Below are 19,125 nucleotides of genomic sequence, written 5' to 3'. Positions count from 1 at the left end.
ACTGGATTTGTTGTCATTACAAATGTATATGCAATAACAGCACTTGATTCTACTGTATTTTTGGTTTACCGTCTGTGTTAGGGACTGTCTATACACATCCCAGGGATGAGAATTAATAACAGCCTTTAGCGAAATCATTTATTTAACATAAGTTCTTTAAAGCAGAGTTTGTCAGATGAAAAATTTTATTTTAGCCTGCAATTGAATGGTCAGGAAAGAATTGGCCCGAGGCCTAATTTATTGCCGAACGCTGGTTTAGGGGGATGGCCATGTCTTGGTAGGTTTGCAGATATGTCATACTCCTTTTCCATTTTTTGATGATTGTAAGGTCACAAAATGTTAAAGGGATGTATGTAGTTCATGAGTAAGTCATGGAAGTTCAATTGTCTCAGGGAACATTTGTGCTATGATCAGCACAAACATTTTAAAAATGTCTTGCAATATTTTCCCTTGTGCAATGTTTCACCTACATCCTTTTAACCATGTTGCTTTAAACACTATCCCTTAAACGTTACAATGGATTTCACATTTTTCCAGTCACAGGCACAGAAAGGTCCATGAGTGAAGAGATTGAAACGTTACTGCACATTAAGGACAACGCTCCAAATTGAAGAAAGGACACTTCCTTGATTAGACTGCCTATGCCAAGTGTCATAATTTGGAAAAACATTAAAAATACCCTAATGGGAGTCTTTGCTATGAATTGAAAGACGGTAGTTCTTAAATCATCAAAGTATCATTCAACAATAAAGCAGGTATCCCATGTCATTGCACTAATTCAAAAGGTCAGTATTTGTCCTTTTAATATGGACATCTAAGCGGTACGTTAATGTTGATTCAGCGGTCATTTTATTTGAAACTCACTCAAAGAGAACATTCAATCATGCATTTTTGGGTCTATTTTTAGAGGCATCTTTGTACAGTAAGCTTTTTTTCCCCACTTGTGGTATCTTTTTGTGTTTTATGTCTATTATGTGGAACCAAAATAAAGAAAGCTAGTGCAAAACAGTGAGTTACTAATTGTGTATTTGTTGGTGGCATGAAAGCTACTGGATAAGACTACATTCTCCTCTGCGTAGACGCAGAGGAGAATGTAGCAGGATTAAGCATTATTAAAGCAGGATTGAGCATTTCCACCTGCAACTGTATACACACATGGATAAAATTGTTGGTAAGCCTCTGTGAATGAAAGAAAAACCCATAGTGGTCAAAGAAATAACTTGAATCTGACAGAGTAATTAAATTTTTTTTTAATGGAAATTAACCAATAAAAATCAGACATTGATTTTGAATTATGGTTCAACAGAATTATTTTAAAAACAAACTAATGAAACAGGCCACGACAAAAATATTTTTGTTGCACAACATTTTTGAATCACTTCAAACGATTTTTGTAACTTTCAGTGAGACCTCTGCACCTCTCAGCAGGTATTTCGGCCCACTCTTTGTGAGCAAACTGTTCCAGTTGTCTCAGGTTTGAAGGGTGCTTTCTCCAGGCGGCATGTTTCAGCTCCTTCCACAGATATAGGATTTAGATCAGGGCTCATCGAAGGCCAATTCAGAATAGTCCTTTGTTTTGCTCTTAGTCATTCTTGGGTGTTTTTCTATGTGTTATGGGTCATTATCCTGTTGCAAGACCCATGACTGTGATCAAGCTTTGATACTGGGCAGCACATTTCTCTCTACCTGGAGAATACTTTGATAGTCTTGAGATTTTATTGCACTTTATTTATTGTATTGTATTGTTCTAGGCTCTTTGGTTACCATTCGTATTGTCCGTCTCTTCAAATTGTCATCAATTTTCCTCTTGCGGCCACATTCAGGGACGTTGGCTACAGTCCCGTGGACCTGAAATTTCAGAATCAGAATAATCTTTATTTGCCAAGCATGTCCAAAAAACACACAAGGAATTTGTCTCCGGTAGTTGGAGCCGCTCTAGTACGACAACAGACAGTCAATTGACAGAGAACACTTTTGAGACATAAAGACATTGACAAAAAACAGTCACTGAGCAATAAAGGGTTAAGAGTTATCTGGTAATGCCAGTACAATTTTTTTTTTTGAAAATTGTGCAAAAGATGCAGAGTCCTCTAGCACTTAGAGCAGTTTGAATGAGTAATATTGCAATAGTCCGGTGCAATGACCATTGTGCAAAGGGCGCCAAGACTTCAAGGAGCAGTTTAAAGTGACGAGTAGCGCGATAATCTGGGACAATGTTGTTTGTGCAAATGTTGCAGATACTCCTCAATCAGTGTGCAAATGGCGCAGATGCTCCTCTGGCATGAGTGGCCAGTATCGGTCAACAACAGCTATGCAACTAGTGCAGTGTGGCGAGTCTACTACAGCGAGTGCACAGAAATGTCACAGAAATGTGACAACAAACCCAAGACAAAAAAAAATTCTGAACAATATGTCCAACTGTAGTCACAGGAACATGAAGCTGCTTGGAAATGGTCTTATAGTCTTTACCTTTCATGCAGTTGTTTATATTTTCTTTCTAATCTCCTGAAACAATTCTCTCCTTTGCTTTCATGTTTAGTGTAGTACACACCATATCATTAAACAGCACAGTGACTACTTGTCAACCTTTAAACAGGCCCACTGACTGATTATAAGTTTGAAGACAACTCTAATGCTTGTTGGAGGAGAAACCTTGTTTTAACATCCCTATGGTCAAATTATTTCCAATCTGTTCTAGGGGTACCATCGTTTTTGGCCTGTTTTCATGATTTATATTTTTTAGTAATTCCATTAAACCACAATTCAAAAGCAATGTCTGATTTTCATTGGTTAATTTTCATTACATTTTTATTATTACTTTTGTCAGATTCAAGTTATTTCTGTGACCACTGTGGGGTTTTCCTTTCATTAACAGAGGGGTACCATCAATTCTATCCACGTGTGTATCAAAAACTTCAAAAGGAAAAAAAGCACAGTTATAACTATGTATTAAAATCAAACATTTATTCAGACTTCAAGTATTAGATTAAGGAAAAAACTGGTTTTCAACACAGCAGAGTGTATGTTAAATCTTGATTGAAGTGAGTATAAGACGCCAACAAAACACAAGGGGGTTCTCCTCTGTTGATCCCTGAGGCTTTGATGGTTTGTCAAACTTTATGTCACTTCTACTACCTGCCTCAGCTCATTTATTAGTGGAGCCAACTCCTTCTCCAAACTCATGATAAGACCTGAGAAAAAGATAAAGCAAAGCAAATTTATTTATATAGCGCATTTCATACACCAGGTAACTCAATGTACTTTACATGATTAAAAGCATTTAAAAACAAAGAAAAAAAACTGCTTATAAACATTTAAAACAAAGAGAAAAAAAATGTATTAAAACTGCATACATTGCAAGAAAGATAATTTAGAAGTGGAATTTTTATCCTGGACTTAAAAACATTCACACTTGGGGCTGACGTCACTTCTGTTGGCAACTTATTCCATTTGTGTGCAGCATAATAACTAAATGCTGCTTCAACATGTTTGCTTTGGACTCTGTGCGCCACTATTTGAACTGAGTGTCGATCTCTGAGCCCGACAAGACTATTTGTAGAATCACACCTCACAATCTCACTGTAAGAGGCTAAAGGTTGATTAATATATTGCCAACGGGAAGACTGACTGTTGTTTACCTGTGTTAGCATTGCTGCTGGCGATGAAACTGATCACAAGAGGTAACCGATTGAACTGTACAATCTGTTGAACATAGACAACAGGCATGTCAGAACTTAATCTAAGAGGACTACAGAAAAGAAGATGGTTTCTTAGGTGAACTATTCATTTTTCAATTCCTTGTAGGAAACTATTATTTGTGAACAATGGGTATTTAGAGGATGAGCACATTTAAGTCTTAATTAAGGTATGTTTAGGACTGACAATAAAATGCTACCATAACATACCATAGTGAATTTGCCCAAATGAGCCCCAATCGGAATCAGGGACCATTGACAGACTGGCTATGTTAAATTGCAAAGCTTTTTTTGCCTACGGTATCTAATGTGGGTGGCACATGATATCAAAATTTTATGATGACGACGGTGATATTATCATTCCCATATACAGTGGTCTGAAAGTGTTTGCCCCCTTCCTGATTTCGCTCTTTTTGTTTTTTGTTTTTTTTGCATGTTTGCCACACTTAAATGCTTTCAGCATCAAACTAATTTAAATATTAGTCAAAGAAAACACAAGTAAACACAAAATGAATGGTGTTTTAGGAAGGGTTTTAGGATTAAGTGAGAAAAAAATCCTAACCTACATAGCCCTATGTGGAAAAAGTAATTGCCCCCAAAACCTAATAACTGGTTGGGCCACTCTTAACAGCAACAACTGCAATCAAGCGTTTGCGATAACTCGCAATGAGTCTCTTATAGCACTGTGGAGGAATTTTGGCCCACTCATCTTTGCAGAATTGTTGTAATTAAGGTACATCGGAGGGTTTTCGAGCATGAACCGCCTTTTTAAGGTTATGCCACAGCATCTCAATAGGATTCAAGTCAGGACGTTAACTAGGCCATTCCAAAGTCTTTAATTTGTTTTTCTTCACCCATTCAGAGGTAGACTTGCTGGACTGTTTTGGACCATTGTCCTGCTCCAGAACCAGTTATTTTCAGATTGATGTCACAAACTGATGGCCAGACATTCTCCTTCAGGATATTTTGGTAGACTGCAGAATTCATGGTTCCATTTATCACAGCAAGCCTTCCAGGTCCTGAAGTAGCAAAACAGCCCCAGACCAACACACTATTTTGTTGGTATGATGTTCTTTTTCTGAAATGCGGTGTTACTTTTATGCCAGATGTAAGAGGACACACACCTTCCAAAAAGTTAAACTTTTGTCTCGTCAGACCATAGAGTATTTTCCCAAAAGTCGTGGGGATCAAAATGTCTTCTGGCAAAATTGAGGTGAACCTTAACATTCCTTTTGCTCAGCAGTGGGTTTCGTCTTGGAACTCTGCCATGCATGCCATTTTGCCCAGTCTCTTTCTTATGATGGAGTCGTGAAGACTGACCTTAATTGTTGCAAGTGAGGCCTGCAGTTCTTGGGATGTTGTTGTGGGGCCCTTGGATGAGTCGCCGCTGCGATCTTTGGTTAATTTTGGTTGGCCTGACACTCCTGGGAAGGTTCCCCACTGTTCTCTGTTTTTGCATTTTGCTGGAGTCCCAAAGCTTTAGTAATGGCTATAACTTTCTCTACACTGATAGATCTCAATTACCTTCTCTCACATTTGTTCCTGAATTTCTTTAGATCTCGGCATAATGTCTAGCTTTTGAGGATCTTTTGGTATACCTCATTTTGTCGGCAGGTCCTATTTAAGTGATTTCTTGATTGAGAACAGGTGTGGCAGTAACAGGCCTGGCTAGAGAAATTGAACTGAGGTATGATAAATCAGTTATGTTTTAATGGGAGTGTTAGTCACTTTTTCACACAGGGCCATGTAGGTTTGAATTAGTTTTTTTCCCTTAATAAAAAAACAAAAACCTTTTAAAACTGCATTTGTGTTGAATTGTGCTGTCTTTGACTAATATTTGAATTTTTTTGACGATGGGAAAGATTTAAGTGTGACAAATATGCAAAAAAAAGAAAAAAAGAAAAAAGAAAATCAGGAATGGGGCAAACATTCACGCCTGTAAACAGAAAAAGGCATTTCTCAAACGGAAGACAGGTGCTTGTGCAAGTATGTCACATTCATTCATAGCTCATATTCTCACCCCAAATAGGGTCCGACATTAACACCTTTTGATCATGAGCCAAGTTGTGGTGGCCTTGTCCGAACTGGGACTGGCCCTGTATGTTCATAATATAACGCAATAAGTTTCAATGATTTCATATTTAGTCTTTATACTGTATTTAAGCCTTAAACAAAATACTACTTCTGTGTACTTAGTTGTTTTGGATTAAAAAAATAAAACAATTAAATATTTAATTATAAAATTTGTACTGGTCCAGTCAGGCCAGCGCCTGCAAGGTATGTACACAGTGCCATAATGTCCAAGGGCCATAAAGCCACCGTTAATGTCAGAGCCTGGAATATAAAAATATGCTTTTGGACAAGACAGAGCAGATGAGCGGCTGGTGCATCCACATCATATAGGAATGTTATGCAAATGACAGTGTCAGACATTTTTGCAACTCTGTGCAAATATGGCTAATTTTTATATTGTCTGTATGCAAAAAATTTCAAAAACTCTGTTTACTATACCATTTTAAATTTACCATTAAATTAACCATTTTAATTTAAATGTGCTTCCTTCCCCGTCACCACACACACATCGTGCTGCACTCATCCTTGCTTCAACATGTGCGTACATTGGCCATCACTTTCTAATTCAACACGACATTACTTCAACTGTCCTGATTTGAAACTTATTTCTTGTCTTTCTTTATCTTATGCAAGATGGTGGTTGTCATTAATAAATGGTAGGACCAAGGATCCCCTTAACCACACACGTTGGGCGAGTGTTTGTGCATTTGCGCACGACAAAGTCCTCCATGTTGGGCAAACGCCTTTTTTTTTTTTTTTTAATGTTTTGGAACCATTATACCATTAGTTTTTCCCAATTATTGTATGTTACAACTGCGATTGGCTAGCGACCAGTTCAGGGTGTACCCCGCCTCTCACTCGAAGATAGCTGGGATAGGCTCCAGCATGCCCGCGGCCCTAGTGAGGATAAGCGGAACGGAAGATGAATGAATGTATGTTACAACCCCAACTGTCTGACCTGGTAGCTGTTGTAGTAGCAGATAATACTCTTGTTTTTGGAGAGGCCCAACTTGCTGCCTTGATCTGTTGCCAGAGCAAACGTGGACAGGAAGCCTGGTCTCAGAGCATGGACTGGAGCATTATCATTGGCAACTGCAGGAGGATTGCAGAAATATAATTTATTATCTATTATCACATGAGGCTACAGGAACATCATAATCATGAACTACTTGTACTTCTTGACATGAATTACTAGCATCTGCACATCATGAAACAGACAAGAAGGACTACTAAATGTGCTATTAGTGCTAACATAAGTGTGCTTAAATGTGTTTTTTTTTTTCTCCCATTGCAGTACATTTAGAACTTTGTAAGGACAATCTAACACAATCTGCAAGAGTATAGCGCAGGGGTCGGCGGCGGTGGTTGGGTGAGAGGGGTCGTGGACACATTTTGTTGTACATCTTCTGCCCACCTCCACAGCAAGGAGATGAGCGGTTTGCCTGGTGTCTAAATTAGCCAGTAAAGTTTTAATTGAGTCTGTTTAAAACTTGAAAACAATATTGTGTTAACGGTGCCAACAAAAAGAAAGTAAATAGTAAAGTGAATTAATGAATAGATGCACAAAGCATTTGTAAAGAAAATGCATATAGTGTATGAATTAATCTACAATTTGGGAGCCTGATGGGTGGCTGTAGGTGTACTGTGCAGCATGCTCACAATCTGGCCTGGTGGGGGTATAGATAAAACAAGTGCAGCCCTCATGCTCATCAAGTTTACCCATCCCTGAGCTAAAGGGTACAAGGCTGATTAGAGCTAGCGTGTTGAATCTCACACCAACCCCTCTTGAGACTTTTAAAACAATGCTATTACCATAAAAATATTAAATAAATTAACATTGGCTGATCATAGTACTTGATAAACACTTGAAAATGTAATAGACAAGTGTGATGTGAATGCTTGTTATAATTTTTTTGGGTGAGATGAATGCAAGAGAAAAACAAATGGAAGCTTGTTTCAACAGAACAGGTGAGTCACTTTTCAGTCTATGAGGCAGCAAGGTTATTATAGTTAACGATAAAGAATGAAAAAAAAAATTGTTAATGAAATGTAATCAACCAATTGAAATTATATTTTGGCTTACAAAATTGATTAAAATTAACTATTATCACAACGAGACTGTCCTTCATATATGTATATTCTACATGTACAGTGGGTAAGGAAAGTATTCAGACCCCCTTAAATTTTTAACTGTTATATTGCAGCCATTTGCTGAAATCATCCATCAATTTTCCGAGGTGCTTCTCCTCACTAGGGTCGTGGGCGTGCTGGAGCCTATCCCAGCTGTCATCGGGCAGGAGGCGGGGTACACCCTGAACTGGTTGTCGGCCAATCGCAGGGCACATACAAACAAACAAACAACCATTCGCACTCACATTCACACCTACGGGCAATTTAGAGTCTCCAATTAATGCATGTTTTTTTTGGGAATGTGGGAGGAAACCAGAGTGCCCGGAGAAAACCCACGCAGGCACGGGGAGAACATGCAAACTCCACACAGGCGGGGCCAGGGATTGAACCCGGGTCCTCAGAACTGTGAGGCTGACGCTCTAACCAGTCGTCCACCGTGCCGCCTTGCTGAAATCATTTGAGTTCATTTTTTCCCCTTCATTAATCTACACACAGCACCCCATATTGACAGAAAAAAACGGAATTGTTTAAATTTGTCCCGATTTATTAAAAAAGAAAAATTTAAATAACACATCCATAAGTAGTCAGACATTTTGTTCAGTATTTAGTAGAAGCACTGTTTTGCGCTAAAACGGCCATGAATCTTTTTGGGAATGATGCAACAAGTTTTTCACACCTGGATTTGCGGATCCTCTGCCATTCCTTCTTGCAGATCCTCTCCAATTCTGTCAGGTTGGATGGTGAACATTGGTGGACAGCCATTTTCAGGTCTGTCCCGAGATGCTCAATTGGGTTTAAGTCAGGGGTCTGGCTGAGCCATTCAACAAGAGTCACGGAGTTGTTCTGAAGCCACTCTGTTATTTTAGCTGTGTGCTTAGGGTCATTGTCTTGTTGGAAGGTGAACCTTTGGCCCAGTCTGAGGTCCTGAGCACTCTGGAGAAGGTTTTCGTCCAGGATATCGCTGCACTTGGCCACATTCATCTTTCCTTCAATTACAACCAGTCGTCCTGCCCCTGCAGCTGAAAAACACCCCCACAGCATGATGCTGCCACCACAATGCTTCACTGTTGGGACTGTATTGGACAGGTCATAAGCAGTGCCTGGTTTTCTCCACACATACCGCTTAGAATTAAGCCCAAAAAGTTCTATCTTGGTCTCATCAGACCATAGAATCTCATTTCTCACCATCTTGGAGTCTGTCAGGTGTTTTTCTTTTTTTATCAAGTGTCTTGCACTGAGGAGGGGCTTCCGTCGGCCCAGTCTGGAATAAAGCTTGCGTTCTTCTTTACCTCTCTCACCAAGGATCTTCTCCCCAGATTGCTCAGTTTGGCCGGACGGCCAGCTCTAAGGAAGGGTTCTGGTTGTCCGAAACGGACAGGACTATGGAGGCCACTGTGCTCTTAGGAACCTTAAGTGCAGCAGAATTTTTTTTGTAACCTTGGCCAGATCTGTCCCGTGCCACAATTCTGTCTCTGAGCTCTTCAGGCAGTTCCTTTGACCTCATGATTCTAATTTGCCTGACATGCACTGTGCGCTGTAAGGTCTTATACAGACAGTTGTGTGGTTTCCTAATGAAGTCCAATCAGTATAATCAAATACAGCTGGACTCCAATGAAGGTGTAAAACCATCTAAAGGATGATCGGAAGAAATGGACAGCACCTGAGTTAAATATGAGTGTCACAGCAAAGGGTCTGAATAATTATGTCTGTGATATTTCTGTTTTTCTTTTTTAATAAATCTGCAATAACTTCAACAATTAAATTTTTTCTGTCAATGTGGGGTGTTGTGTGTGTATTAATGAGGGGGAAAAAGTGAATTTAAATTATTTTAGCAAATGGCTGCAATATAACAAAGAGTGAAAAGATTTAAGGAGTTCTGAATACTTTCCGTACCCACTGTATACTTGTAGATCACTGGTTCTTAACCTTGTTGGGAGGTACCGAACCCCGCAAATTACATGCACGCATTCACGGAGCCCTGCTTAATTAGAAAAATAAAATACGGTTTCTTTCAAATTCAAAATGTATATGTTTTATTGTCTGTGTAGACTCTCAGTCATCCAGGTCATGGTAATCTGCAAAGGCAGAATCAAGGCAACTATTCTTGTTTGTTAAGAACATCTTGTTGCCTTGATTCAACATTTGTGGATATATATTTTGTTTGTGCACAAATTGAACCATGCATCAGCCGCATACAAAAACATTGTTTTCAAAAAATAAAAACTTTACAGAACAAACAAACAATTTAATTCAATTCAGATTTACTCTAAATTAATGTGAATTTTGCAGGTATCTTTCACTATGCCAAGTGCCACTCATCATTTTCACAACAAAGTCTGCTCCTTTGTGTACAAAAAGGGTTCATAGGTAAAAAGTTAGGATTTATTTTCAATATACACTATACTGCCAAAAGTATTCGCTCACTCATCCAAATAATCAGAACCCCTAGTTCCAGTGAAAGGAACTCTGAATGCTTCAGCATACCAAGAAATATGGGACAATTCCATGTTCTCAACTTTGTGGGAACAGTTTGGAGCTGGCCCCTTCTTCCAACATGACTGTGCACCAATGGATGATGCAAGGTCCATAAAGACATGGATAACAAAGTCTGGTGTGGATGAACTTGACTGGCCTGAACATAGTCCTGACCTCAACCCGATAGAACACCTTTGGGATGAATTACAGTGGAGACAGAGCCAGACCATCTCATCCATCATCAGAGTGTGACCTCAAAATGCGCTTCAGGGAGAATGGTCACAAATTCTCATAAACACACTCCTTACCCTTGTGGACAGCCTTCCCAGAAGAGTTGAAGATGTTATTTATAGCTGCGAACAGTGGACCGATTTGACATGAGAGTCAAGGCATTTGAGTGCATACTTTTGGCAATATAGTGTGTGTGTACCTATTTTTTTTAGTATAAATATGTTATCAAGCAATTAAAAAGAGTGCTTAATTAATTATGATCTGTAATTAATTGACCTAATTCATTTATTTTTTTAATCTCACCTAAAAATTGCTGAGAAAAGCCCTGAACTCATCGATCATTTTACACTTGAGACTATGTGATTCCCAGGATGCACATCTGAAAACAGTGAGTCCCAGCCCTGGAACAATGAGTCCCTGCAACTTATCATCATGAAGTACAGAGGCAGTAATCCCCTGCTTTATTACTGTTGTTGCTTCACAGTCCCACTATATTGCAGATTTTAATATGTACAATTTGTACAATATTTTTGTCAAATCCATTGCTCTTGCTCTCTGTCAATATATTATGTTTCGGCCTGGCACGAAAGCAAATTTTTTTAGGATGATATATTTTCCCAAAACCTATCTCGATAAATGATAGTATCGGTGATGTTTTTTTTTTTTTTTATGCCAAAGATATTATAGAGCATAATAATTAAAGTACATCCTTTTTAAGAAAAAATAAATTTCAATTCTAAAGAACAATGAACCTTGGCATTGTAATTTAGAACAATAAATAAAATCTCAGAAATAAAAAACAAATCAGACTCACTCTTCAAAAAAATTGCACTTAAACATTTGGCACATAGGTATAGTCCTTAACGCACTAAAAAGGGCAAATTTTTTTTATTTAAGGCTGCCAAATTTGAATGAATTAAAAAAACACCATGTATGTACTTCCCTCAGGTAGGCGCTACCGATCAATGCAAACTAGAACTAGCAGACATTCCAAGAGCTTCTTCCCTCTTGCAATTAACTTCTTAAACAGCTAACGTACAATTCCATTGCAACATGCTGCCAATTTATTTATATATATATTTTTTTGTCTTGAGTTTGTTGTTACATTTCTGTTAGGCCAATTTTTCATACCCGTGCACTCACTGTAATAGTCTCGCCACGCTGCACTATTTGCACATCTGTTGTTGACCAATACTGGCCACTCATGCCAGAGTAGCATCTGCCCCACTTGCACACTGACTGAGGAGTACCTGCAACATTTGTAGAATCAACATTGTCCGAGACTATCGCGCTACTAGTCACTTTAAACTGCATACAATCCTTGAAGTCTCGGTGCCCTTTGCACAATGGTCATTGCACCGGACTATTGCTATATTAGTCATTCAAACTGCTCTCAGTGCTAGAGGACTCTGCATCTTTTTGCACAATGGTCAAACAAATAAATAAATAAAAATTGTACCGGCATTACCAGATAACTAGCAACCCTTTATTGCTCAGTGACTGTTTTTCTCTATGTCTCAAAAGTGTTCTCTGTCAATTGTCTGTTGTCGTACTAGAGCAGCTCCAACTACCGGAGACAAATTGGAGACAAATTCCTTGTGTGTTTTTTGGACATACTTGGCAAATAAAGATGATTCTGATTCTGAAAGCATTTAGGCTTTGTCACTGTTTTTAAATTAGATGCCATAGATTTTAACATCACAATTTTTTAGTCTTTATTTTTACTGTTTTTAATATGTGATGTACATATAGTATAATAATAATATAGCATAATTTCTTTTGGCTGTATAATTTCTGCTGCCTCTTGGGTTTTGAAAAAGAGATTTTATCTCTAAATAAAGGTTTTACCGGGTTAAATAAAGGGTTAACCCTATATCACCTAAAATCACATGTGAGTCATGGCAGGTGAGCGAATACTTTCGGCAGTATAGTGTATAATAGGGTTAGACATCGAGAATCGATTGGAACCGGGACTAACATTCCGGTTCTCCCGGAAGTGTTCAAATTAAAAAATGTCGTTTCCCACAGTTTTGATGCCTTCAGTCCGCCGACCGCGAAGAAGAAAGTGGCGAAAACCAATGAAGAAGCATATAGAGTATAGGAAAACACCATCATCCATAACATCCAAAATATTGTGGCGATCGTTCTGATATTTTCATAGGTTGAAGTAAAATACAGGTACATCTCAATAAATAAGACTATGGTTGAAAAGTTCATTTATTTCGGTACATACATTACATAGATCCATTCAACACTTGGGGAAATACTTTGAGGGCAAATTACTGCCTAATTTCTACATTAAAAACCTTTATTGTTTCCTGATTCTTTGCTGCACAATGTTCTAGTTTCTAGAGATGATGAATTTTGGCTTTTTTGTTTGCTGTAAGCTATAAACATCAACACTATACATATTTTAAAAATCATGAAATACTTCACTTCGAGTGTGTGTAGTGTAGCTCTATACTATGAATTTCACTTTTTCAAACGAACTGCCTCACTAAATTAAGCTTTTGACACTATTCAGATTTACTGAGATGTACCTGTATGTCTGAAAGGTACCATATTGGTTTAATACCTTTGATAACTGGGACTCCATCTCTGTCTGTAACCACGATTGCATGAAGACCTTCAACACTGCATGAAAGCAGACAATAGATTACAGTGGAGCCTCAGTTCACGAGCACCCCTGTTTACAAATAAAGTGCTTTAGGAACAAATTTTTCAGACAAACACTGCTTAACTTCACAAACTATGCTTCAGTTCGCCAATAGACAGCATACATACGAAACACCAAGTTGTTAAATTATTTTATTTTTTTTTTTAAACTGAAAGTTGTTGGATCCATGCGTCATGCATTTCCCATACATGTCAGAATATTTAGGTTTTTCTTTTCTCTAAATTAGCCTTCAGTATAGCGCCCCAAAAGTGAAAAGCGCATCTGATGTTGCTATTAGAAATTCCTGGAAAGTGTCACAGTCCCAGAGGTGTCCAGTCACCTCCCGCTGGTGGGGTGGGTGCCCCCATGTGTTGTTTTTAGTGAGATTTTTTTTTCTTCCAAAGTGCTGTAAAAGCTGTTTTGCAGTAACAGGGGATGGAGAGCCACACCTAAGACCGAGGAAATGCACGTAACAGAACGTGACAATACGGCTGAAGCGCGTTTTGGGAATTTAACACCAGCAAAAGACGGCCCTTCCCGCCACTGTAGCTGCGGTATGGCAGGCTTGTGCGGCGGAGGGGGGCATCTGCGCTGGCCACGCTCCCAGGCAACTTGGTTCTAGAATGGATTTATCGTATTTCCATTAATTTTAATGGAAAATTTTGCTTGAATTTGCAAACATTTCAGCTTGCGGACAGTGACTCTATAGGAATTAAGTTTGTGAACTGAGGTTCCATTATATTTACAAATGGCTTGACTTAATGATCAACTGCATCTACACAAATATATTACACATCACTCATACATACCTTTGTAACTGTTTATAGAGGTATCTTTTCAAGTCCTATAGAAGGAAAAATATGTTAGATGCAAAGGAACCAGACAAACACCTACAGGTACAGTATATACAAGGTTTAGGTCCTTGGTTTATGTTCGTACGTCAGCGACATAAACCAAATTTGTACAGATCGTAACGTCTATCACTAACCTACTAAACGCAGCAGTAAAGTCAAAATTCTATGAAAAACACTTCTCTGCCATGACTATAACAAAAATGAAAAACTGTATCGCAGTAACTAAAAGTGCCTTCTTGTGTGCGCGTGACGATTTATACTTATGACGCTGCGCAAAATAGTCATTTTACACCATTCATAGCCTTGAAATGTTGAAAGTATGAGAAATCTCACCAGCTGTCACTACAGATACTGGCAACTGAAATGTTACTGGAATTTGTCATTAGTTTGCCATGCTTATTGTCTGTGTAAAGAAAAAGTGAAAAACACTCAAAGTAATACCATGCTTGTAAAAATAAATAAAGAAATAAAAATAAAGTACAAAACCCTGTAACAAATGTGAGGTTTTGAATGGTATAAAACAATGAGACAAATAAATCATTTCAAAATCTTTTCCACCATTGATGTGACTTATAACCTGTACACCTGGAAAAAAATAAAAATCTTAGAGTGGAAGTAATTTATAAAAAAATAAAAAAATTAAAAAAAATTAAAAAAAAGTGGTTACACATATCTGAACCAGACTGATAAGTAGGGATGTGGAAGTTTCAAACTAATGTTAAATGGGAGTCAGAACACACGTTACCATTTAAAGTCACTCGGATGAACTAAATAAAGTTTAGCTGTTCTAGTATGTTTAGAATATGGATGAATCACAGTCTGATTTTTTTTTTTTAATTATTAGCAAATTATGGTGGAAAATAAGTTTTTGGTCACCTACAAACAAGCAAGATTTCTGGCTCTCACAGACCTGCAACAACTTCTTTAAGAGGCTATTCTGTCCTCCACTCTTTACCTGTATTAATGGCACTTGTTTGAACTCGTTATCAGTATCAAAGACATCTGCCCACAACCTCAAACAGTCAGACTCCAAGCTCCACTATGGCCAAGACCAAAGAGCTGTCGAAGGACACCAGAAACAAAATTGTAGACCTGCACCAGGCTGGGAAGACTGAATCTGCAATAAGTAAGCAGCTTGGTGTGAAGAAATAAATTGTGGGGGCAATTCTTAGAAAATGGAAGACATACAAGACCACTGATAATCTCCCTCGATCTGGGGCTCCACGCAAGAACACACCAGACGTCTCGTGGGATCAGGCATATTTTACCCAAACAGGAAGTTATTAAAATATTTTCCATGAAAACATTCAAACAGATTTAACAGACAAATGTGACCACTAAGGTAAATATGTATGTATATAAATACATAAACATAAAGAGTAAAATCATCCATAGAGTTTTCTGTTGTCATGGAAACCCACAGACTCTCAGGTAAAAGATATGTTCAGACCAAAATTTTTTCTGTGTTGCAGAAACAGAAAACTATTTTAGAATTGAATGTTTTTGTGAAATATTGTAATATATATGAATAAAAACAGTGTAGTATGAAGGGGAAAGGTTTTACGATCCGAACGGGATTATTTCTAATAATTTCTTAAAAGAAGTGGTATTGACTTGAACTATGCAGATTTCAGGCGAAGTTTATTTTGAAATGCCACATCAGATTTGGATGGGACCTCTTTTGGTGAAGACCTGGGGTGGTCTAGTATCCCCCAGAACTGGACTGGTGTTGCGATACCTAATAGATTATTTTTAATGATTTTATTTTTATTTATTTTTTTAATCAGTGGTAATGACAGTGAAATATGCAGAGTTGAGGGGACTTTTATTTTGAAATGGCACATCAGAGTTGGGTGGGACCTCTTTTGTTGGAGACCTTGGGTGGTCTAGTGTCCCCCAGAACAGGACTGGTGTTTCGATACGTCATAGATTTTTTTTTTAATGATTTTTTTTAAATCAGTGGTAGTGACAGTTTAATATGCATACTTCAAGTGACTTTTATTTTGAAATGCCACATCAGATTTGAATTAAACCTCTTTTGTCAGAGACCTGGGGCGGTGTAGTGTCCCCCAGAGCTGAACTGGTATTGCGATACCTCATAGATTTTTTTTTGTAATGAATTTTTTAAATCAGTGGAACTCACAGTGAAATACGAAGAGTTGAGGGGACTTTTATTTTGAAATGCCACATCAGAGTTGGGTGGGACCTCTTTTGTTGGAGACCCGGGGTGGTCTAGTGTCCCCCAGAATTGGACTGGTGTTGCGATACCGAAAGGATTTTTTAAATGATTTTTTTTAAATCAGTGGTAGTGACAGTGTAACATGCATATTTCAGGGAACTTTTATTTTGAAATGCCACATCAGATTTGGATGGGACCTCTTTTGTTGGAGACCTGGGGTGGTGTAGTGTCCCCCAGAACTGGACTGTTGTTGCGATACCGAAAGGATTATTTTTAATCCGTTTTTAAAAATCAGTATGCATTGATAGCAATGTATTATTTGAAAGGGAACATCAGATTCGTATGGGACCTCTTTTGGTGGAGACCAGGGGTGGTGTAGTGTCCCCCAAAACTGAACTGGTGGTGAGATACCGAAAGGATATTTTTATTTTTAATCAGTATGCATAGATATCCACGTATTATTTGGAGGCTTTTATTTTGAAGGTGGCTTTCGTCACTAGTTGGCGGCTTATTACCGTAATGCCTAGTATACACAAAATTAGGGGCGGCTGGCTTGACTTCTTTTCGAGTAGAGGCTGACCGCAGAAAAGTATACACTAATACAAGTTTGCTGATAATTAAATACTGTACATACTGTCGTCTTATGTATTTAAGTACATTTCGTAGTTTTTTATTTTAGCAATATTTGACGATATTGATAACCATATGTAACGTTCACCCAACATGGAGAGACTAATGAAAACGCAATGCAACATCTGTGCCGAAACGTCAGTAAAAACCACGTACAAAGCTGGAAATACTCACATCAGCCATGGTGACCAGTCTCCTCGCGAGTCATTCAATCCTTCTATTGAACAAAACAATTAATAAATCCAATATTCATAACAACGACCCAAAGTTAACAACTCGAACATCGACGAATGCTAACGTGCAAGCTAACTAGCGCGAGTTTGCTCCGTGTCACCATTTCCCCTCGTGCCAACTAAATGCGTGTAATAAACAACACGAGCTGAATACATTAAGTAACTGAGCTAAAACGCTTTGAGAAACACGAAACAACTCCACATACTTGCTCTCTGAGAAGTAATTTCGAGCTATGCGGACTGTGGTAAGATGCTCTAAAGCCACAGCCACCTGCGGAGACGTCGATGGTCACGAGCACAAATCACATGACTTGCTTGTTTTCTTTCCGCCTATTGAGGAACAGTTGAGGAACGTCAAAGCTGCGCAATTGGCGCAAGGCAACGCCGCGCAATTGGCGCAAGGCAACGCCGCAAAAGCACCTCGACCCAATTTCAACTTCAACCTGACACTTACATATTAGTTAATTGAAAGTAAGAACTGTGCATGCATACATGCATTTGTACGAATACGCACTGTTGACGAATATTTAACAGGAGTAAATGCAGATTTCTCTAACTGCAGTTAGTTGATATGGTGATGGGACGCATCAGGTATTATTAATTGTTGTTTTTTTTTAAAGCGCTTTCCTCACCGTATAAAATGTTGGCGTTCAGTTTAATTGAACATACATTTACCTCATTGAGGAATTGTATTTCAGTATTATAGAAAACGTAAGGGAGGGCACAGTTGTGCAAATCCAAATATAGCAAGATTTCCTTGCAGTATGCTTCACACGATATTCCTCAATACTACCACACAACTAGTGAAGTGGCAGAGAAGTGAAGTGGCCTTCTACCTTGTTACAGCCGTATGCTGCAAAATCAAACGGGTGAATTTTTGGAAGAAAGAAAGATTGTTTGTAGCCTGTACTGTACACTCCTCACAGTAAATACTCATCAATTTTAGAGACAAACCAAAGTCAGCATTTCTATCCAGGTATCAGGTATATTTTTTTCAACTTTCAATTATTTCAAATATTGGGCAAACACATCATTATCATCATAGAGCACAGGTGTCAAACTGGTGGCCCGGGGGCCAGATCCGGGCCACCACGTCATTTTATGTGGCCCGCGAGAGTGTGCATCGACTTTGTGTTTCTTGCTAAAATACCAAATTCCAAATTGGCTTCACTTTTAAAAATATTGAGATATTGCAAGCATTTTTTATTACCAACCCCACTTTTAAAATAAAATTGATTCATACTGTAATTGAACAGTTTTTACTGGCTTTTGATTTCAAAAGTAATTATCCATTAACTTGTGTAATAATATGAGGCAATCATATAGTCATATGGGTTTGCAGCCATAGCGGCCCTCCAAGTGGAACCATAACTGGGATGTGGTCCGTGACAAAAATGAGCTTGACACCATGCCATAGAGTGTTTTTTGTTGACTGTTTGATGTCGCTAGTTACAAGGAGTGTCACTCGGTTCTATGAACTGGGCTAATCCCCCCAGGAAATGCAGAATGTGAGCCAACGTAGCATGCATGCACAAAATTTCATGAACAGCTAACAAAAGAGAAATTGCTTTTCAACGTTTTTGGACAGATTTAAAAAGATAGAATACTGTGTAAAAAAGACAAAAAGTTAAACAATATACAAGCAACATCCTGGTGTTGGGCAGAATCCCTTTATCTCCAAAACCACCAATATTCAGGAAAACAATAAATGGTCATTGTCAGTTAAAAACATTTTTATTATTATTTTTACAATAAACAGCTCACAGTGACAAGGCTAATTGGTCTTCAACAGACAGCAGCTTCATTGACGTTATATTTTGTATATAAACTGATAAAACATTGAATCTTTGACATATTACAAAAAGCAGCTTTACCTGAACATGAGAAATGTCAGCTCCACCTCAATAGATTGACGATTTAGTCTGACCTTTTACCCAAAAAGATACATGGTTGGTTAATTGAAGACTCT

The 19,125-nt window shown here is 38.2% G+C and overlaps 2 protein-coding genes across 6 annotated transcripts in view; one reads left to right on the top strand and one right to left on the bottom strand.

The window, feature by feature from the left end:
- dapp1 (dual adaptor of phosphotyrosine and 3-phosphoinositides) overlaps positions 1-19,125 on the top strand; it is a 62,994-nt gene that overhangs the window by 24,947 nt on the left and 18,922 nt on the right. For 2 of the 5 annotated variants that reach the window (XM_061794605.1, XM_061794602.1), the window contains one exon: positions 538-1,493. The exons of the other annotated variants lie outside the window; for them this stretch is intronic. In XM_061794605.1, the coding sequence (XP_061650589.1) occupies positions 538-561 (24 nt within the window). In that variant the 3' untranslated portion in view covers positions 562-1,493. Of the gene's footprint in view, positions 1-537; positions 1,494-19,125 lie in introns of those variants that run through there. 5 annotated transcript variants of the gene reach the window in all.
- On the bottom strand, positions 2,950-17,500 carry lamtor3 (late endosomal/lysosomal adaptor, MAPK and MTOR activator 3). Its single transcript, XM_061794607.1, has 7 exons — positions 17,363-17,500; positions 17,098-17,140; positions 14,070-14,104; positions 13,180-13,238; positions 6,727-6,860; positions 3,639-3,702; positions 2,950-3,191 (listed from the first exon to the last, which is right to left on the bottom strand). Exons 2-7 carry the CDS (start codon positions 17,104-17,106, stop codon positions 3,118-3,120), a joined length of 375 nt encoding a protein of 124 aa, XP_061650591.1. The 5' UTR covers positions 17,107-17,140; positions 17,363-17,500; the 3' UTR covers positions 2,950-3,117.

Source organism: Phyllopteryx taeniolatus, chromosome 13 (genome assembly GCF_024500385.1).
Source record: "Phyllopteryx taeniolatus isolate TA_2022b chromosome 13, UOR_Ptae_1.2, whole genome shotgun sequence".
Lineage (NCBI taxonomy): Eukaryota > Metazoa > Chordata > Actinopteri > Syngnathiformes > Syngnathidae > Phyllopteryx > Phyllopteryx taeniolatus.
The sequence above is the reverse complement of the archived record's forward strand: the minus strand, read 5'-3'. Positions and strand labels throughout refer to the sequence as shown.